Raw genomic sequence first — 6,156 nt, 5'->3', positions numbered from 1 at the left:
TAAACTGAGTACAAACACTTGAGTGACCAAAAATTGAGTGAATTTGTGAGGTTGTTTTCTGTTTTACTAACTTTTTGTGCAGGTATTAAAAATGTCACAAGAACAAACTAGTGGACTTAATATGGATAATCCTTTTTACCAACAAGCACTTGTTCAACATTTGGAAAGAATTGGTAGACAATTGAGCAACCTAGTGACCGAATTGAAAGAATTGAGCGTAATAGTGGGAATGGTAGACAAAACACAAATGAGGGGCATAAAAGGGCTAGGGTAAATATAGTGAACAATCCACCAACTAGAGATTAATCTTGTGATGAAAATGATGATGATTATTATGAAGAGGATGACCGATCACTGCTGCACATGATGACCACCATAGACCGAGAGGGATGAGAGGTAATAGGGGTGGAAGAGGTGGAGGCAGAAACTTGAGAAGAGGTATTATGGAGGAAGCAAGAGGGAGAGGGAGAGTGGATGGTAACATTAGTGGGATCAAAATGAAAATTCCGCCATTCCAAGGCAAAGCCAATCCGGATGCATATTTGGAGTGGGAGAGGAAGGTGGATCTCATTTTTGATTGTCACAATTATAGTGAGGAAAAGAAGGTGAAGCTTGCAGTAGTTGAGTTTACAGATTATGCCATAGTTTGGTGGGATCAATTGCTCACTAAAAGAAGGAGAAATGGGATGAGGGGTGTTGAAACTTGGGATGAGATGAAGCAAATCATGAGGGACAGATTTGTACCTCAACATTACTATAGGGAGTTGCACCAAAGGTTGCAAGGGCTGGTGCAGGGAAACAAAAGTGTGGAAGAATATTTCAAGGAGATGGAGATGGCTATGATAAGAGCCAATGTAGAGGAGGATAGGTTCCTAAAGGGGCTGAATCTTGATATTGCCAACATAGTGGAGCTACAACACTATGTAGAGCTTGATGACATGTTAAATATGGCAATCAAGATAGAAAAACAACTAAAGAAGAAGAAAGCATTCAAAATGGGTGTAGGTATGAATTTAGGCAACAATGCTCCATGGAAACCGAATTGGAAGAAGGGTGAAACTAGTGATTCCAAGGCTGTTTCTAAGGAAAAGAAAGAGGAGACTAGGGGTGGAGAAAAGCCAAGTGTGACTGAGAAAGGCAAGGGACAGAATACCTCTAGTGGGAGAACTAGGGATATCAAATGTTTTAGGTGCCTAGGGAAGGGACATTATGCATCTCAATGTCCTAACAAGAGGGTGATGGTGATGAGGCCGAATGGAGAGATCGAATCAGAAGATGATGATGTTGATGATGATGATGCTAGTGAGAGTATGCCTCCTTTGGAGGAAGCTAGTGATGTAGAGCATGCCGTGGGAGGAAATATTCTGGTGGTTAGGCATGCACTAAGTGCACAAGCAAAGGAAGAAGAGGGAGATGCACTGCAAAGGGAAAATATTTTCCACACTAGATGCTTGGTGAATGGTAAAACTTGTAGCATGATTGTAGATAGTGGTAGTTGTGTGAATGTTGCCAGCACACTCATGGTTGCGAAGCTTGGCATGCGCACCATCAAGCATCCTAGACCATACAAGTTGCAATGGCTGAATGATTGTGGGGAAATTAAGGTGAATAAGCAAGTGATGTCGGCTTTTTCTATTGGAAGGTATAAGGATGAGTTGTTGTGTGATGTGGTGCCAATGCATGCTGGACATATTTTGCTAGGGAGACCATGGCAATATGATAGGAAGGTAGTGCATGATGGATTTAGGAATAGGTACTCCTTTGATCATGATGGACGAAGGGTTACTTTAGCAAAGATTATCACCCGCAAAATCTTTTGAAGATCAATTAAGGATAAAATAGTCCATGAATGAGCAACAACAAAGAGAGGCCGAGCTAAGAGTGCAAAAAGAGAAAGAAAGAAAAGAAAGAGAGGAAAAAGTAAGAGGGAAAAATGAGGAAGAGAAAGAGAAGAGAGAAAATTCCAAAAGAGTGAAACCAAAAGGAAAGGGCTCGGGGCAAAAGGAGAGTTGTGAGAAGAGCGGAGAGAATAAAGTCAGTTTGCTAGCAAAAGCCAAGGATCTGAGGACTGCATATTTTTCTAGTATGCCAATGGCTTTGCTAATTTGTAAGGGAGCTTACACCAATGTTTCTAACCTTGACCAATCCATTCCTAGTTGTGCTTTGCCCTTATTGCAGGAGTTTGAGGATGTCTTCCCTGAAGAAATACCTAATGGGCTACCACCAATTAGAGGCATAGAGCACCAAATAGATTTTGTGCCTGGAGTTGTAATCCCAAATAGGCCAGCCTATAGAACCAATCCGAAAGAGGCTAAGGAACTTCAAAGACAAGTGGAGGAGCTTCTAGCAAAAGGCCATGTTAGGGAGAGCATGAGCCCATGTGCCGTACCCGTTCTTTTGGTGCCTAAGAAAGATGGGAGCATGCGCATGTGTGTGGATTGTAGAGCAATCAACAAAATCACTGTAAAGTATAGACATCCCATACCTAGACTTGATGATATGCTTGATGAGTTGCATGGTGCATGCATATTTTCTAAAATTGACTTAAAGAGTGGTTATCACCAAATTCGCATGAAATTAGGAGATGAATTTAAAACTGCCTTTAAGACTCAATATGGACTATATGAATGGTTAGTCATGCCATTTGGCTTGACCAATGCACCTAGTACATTTATGAGGCTTATGAACCATGTGTTGCGTGCTTTCCTAGGAAAATTTGTTGTAGTGTATTTTGATGATATCCTAGTATATAGCCAAAATATGCATGATCATTTGCTGCACTTGAGACAAGTCTTTGAGGTGTTGAGAAAAGAGAACTTGTATGCCAATCTTAAGAAATGCACTTTCTGTATGGACAAAGTTATTTTCTTAGGATTTGTGGTGAGTGGCAAGGGAATTGAGGTTGATGAGGACAAGGTAAGAGCCATTAGAGAGTGGCCTACACCTAAGTCCGTGAGTGATGTGAGGAGCTTCCATGGGTTGGCTAGTTTTTATAGGAGATTTGTAAAGGACTTCAGTACCATAGCCTCTCCCTTGAATGAAGTTGTAAAAAAAAATGTGGGATTCAAGTGGGGGGAAGAACAAGAGCATGCATTTAATTCACTTAAGGAGAAATTGTGTTCTGCACCTTTACTTGCTTTACCTGATTTTTCTAAAACTTTTGAGATTGAATGTGATGCCTCTGGAGTGGGTATTGGAGCTGCTTTTGAAGCAGAAAGGAGACCGATTGCCTACTTCAGTGAGAAGCTAAGTGGGGCTACATTGAACTACTCCACTTATGACAAAGAGTTGTATGCTCTGCAGTGCGTGCACTTGAGACTTGGCAACACTACTTGTGGCGAAGGAGTTAGTCATTCATAGTGACCATGAGTCACTCAAGTACTTAAAGGGGCAGAACAAGCTCAACAAGCGCCATGCCAAGTGGAGTGAATTCATTGAAGGTTTCCCATATGTGATTCAATACAAGCAAGGCAAAGAGAATGTGGTGGCTGATGCACTTTCAAGGAGGTACACTTTACTTTCCATGCTTAACGCTAGACTTTTAGGCTTCGAACATGTGAAAGAAATGTATGCTAATGATGATGACTTTGGGAAAGTGTTTGCCTTTTGTGAACATGCTGCATATGATAAATTCTATAGGCATAATGGTTTCTTGTTTAGGGAAAATAAATTATGTGTGCCTAAATGCTCAATTAGAGAGTTGCTTGTTAAAGAATCACATACTGGTGGTTTAATGGGACATTTTGGGGTTGCAAAGACCTTAGAAATTTTAAAGGAACATTTTTATTGGCCACACATGAAGAGGGATGTAGAGAGAGTGTGTGCTAGATGTGTGGCTTGCATGAAGGCAAAGTCCAAAGTAAGGCCGCATGGTCTATACATGCCATTGAGTGTTCCTAGTGAACCTTGGGTAGATTTATCCATGGATTTCATTTTGGGTTTAACTAGGACAAAGAAAGGCCATGATAGTATTTTTGTTGTTGTTGATCATTTTTCCAAGATGGCTCATTTCATACCATGTCACAAGACTGACGATGCATCTTACATTGCTTCTTTGTTCTTTAGGGAGATAGTTAGATTGCATGGCATTCCTAGAACAATTGTTAGTGATAGGGATGTGAAATTTCTAAGCCATTTTTGGAAAGTCTTGTGGGGAAAATTAGGAACAAAACTTTGTTTCTCCACCACTTGCCATCCACAAACGGATGGGCAAACAGAACTTGTCAATAGGACCGTGGGCACTCTTCTACGTGCAATGATTAAACAAAACTTGAAAGCTTGGGAGGAGTGCATACCATTCATAGAATTTGCATACAACAGGTCTATGCATTCATCTACTGGTTATTCACCCTTTGAACTTGTATATGGTTTTAATCCACTAACTCCTTTGGATTTGTTGCCTTTGCCTACTAATGAGCTTGCTAGTTTAGATGGCAAAAGGAAAGCTGAAATGGTGAAACAAATGCATCAAAAAGCAAAGCAACAAATGGAGAAAGTGAATGAGAGGAGGGAAGCCCAAGCTAACAAGGGAAGAAAGAAGATGGTGTTCCAACCTGGTGATCTTGTATGGGTTCATTTGAGAAAGGAGAGGTTTCCTACACAAAGGAAATCAAAACTTCAGCCTAGGAGTGATGGACCTTTTGAAGTGCTAGAGAGAATTAATGACAATGCATACAAGATAAACCTTCCAGGTGAGTATGGTGTAAGTGCTACATTTAATGTGACTGATCTTGCTCCTTTCAATGCAGATGATGACAATTCGAGGACGAATTCTTTCGAAGAGGGAGAGGATGATGAGGAACCGGTTACACCAATTGCACATCAAGGGCCAATAACTAGAGCAATGGCTAAGAAGCTTCAAGGCTTGGTGCATAAGCACATCACCAAGTCCAACCTCTTGCAAGTATTCGGTTGGGACATGGAAGAGAGAAGCCAACCTTGCTGTACATTTCTTTGCATATTTGAGGAGCCAAGAGACCAAGTGGCATCCGTCCAAGTTGGCATACATGTGGCAGCCACGTCAGCAAGTCCATCCTAGTTGGCATCCAATGTGGCGTCCAAGTGGAGTGACTAGGTGGCAGCACAATTGGCAGCCCATCTCCACCTACCTTTTGAGGATGCTTTTGTCCATTTGGCAAAGATTGGAAGCCATAACTTTGTCCAAGAGCTCCAGCCATGCTTCAACCTTTTATAGGAAAAGCAAAGTTACTACTTTCAGCTTCAAGACAAAACATCTCTTTATAGATTGTCTTTCAATTGTAGCTGCCAAATCTGACCTTCCTATTAATGTTTGAACTTTGTATCTATTTTTAGGAGAGATTGGTCTATTAACCAAGACTTGCACATGTCCCATGGTTGTTGAAATGTCTTGACAACACCAACCCATATTTCTGCCTTCTTTTGTTTCATTTTGGTATCAGAATTCATATGGTAAATTTTTGAGCAAAATTGCTGGAGCTTGCTTCAAAGTTCTTCTTAGAACTCTCTCTATTTTTCTTAGCAAATTCTTGCCTTGATTTGTTAAGTTTTATTATATGTTCAAGGTTGTTCATCAGCATAGGTGAATTGGTCTTGTTCTTGGCTGTCTTTCTTGGGAATTATATTTTTAGTTCTCCATCTTCAAGGTGAAGAGTTGAAGGTTCAAGGGAGGTTCTTGGCTTGTTTTGAAGACGGTCCTTTGGTCTTTCTTCTTAGTTGAATCAGTTACTAAGGGTAGAATCCGTATCATTACTACTCCTGGGTACCTAACATTGTCCTTTCCTAGTTTTCCAGATTTTCACCTAATTTTAGCATTCAATATCCAAGCACATTATACTTAGAATCTGAATCAGGTCCCCAAAATAATGTTTTAGCCTTTGTCTTAAGTTTCCAAATAATTTTGAATCACCTAAATTGGAGTTTTGTAGAGGAAGTTATGCCCTGATTACTACCCAGAGGTCTCAGGGCAAAATAGCTGAAGCACAGTAATTCCAAATTTGAGATTTCTAAATTATTCTAACATTTTTCCTAATTTTCCTTAAGAACTGGGTCTAAGCCAAAACATGAAAATTGTAGTTCTATGTCTTATGAGTATTTTTCCTTTTGAAATCACTTAATTTGCATCTATATAGCTTCAGTTATGGCCATTTTTCCAAAACTAGTCGGACACCTAAATTT

At 40.2% G+C, this 6,156-nt stretch overlaps 1 protein-coding gene across 1 annotated transcript; it reads left to right on the top strand.

Moving 5' to 3' along the window:
* Positions 1-389: 389 nt before the first annotated feature.
* LOC131182135 (uncharacterized) lies at positions 390-1,820 on the top strand. The gene has a single exon (XM_058150784.1). The coding sequence runs from the start codon at positions 390-392 to the stop codon at positions 1,818-1,820; it is 1,431 nt and encodes a 476-aa protein (XP_058006767.1).
* Positions 1,821-6,156: the final 4,336 nt, after the last annotated feature.

This window comes from Hevea brasiliensis, chromosome 8 (assembly GCF_030052815.1).
Source record: "Hevea brasiliensis isolate MT/VB/25A 57/8 chromosome 8, ASM3005281v1, whole genome shotgun sequence".
Taxonomy (NCBI): domain Eukaryota; kingdom Viridiplantae; phylum Streptophyta; class Magnoliopsida; order Malpighiales; family Euphorbiaceae; genus Hevea; species Hevea brasiliensis.
This window is presented reverse-complemented; position numbering and strand designations above follow the sequence as displayed.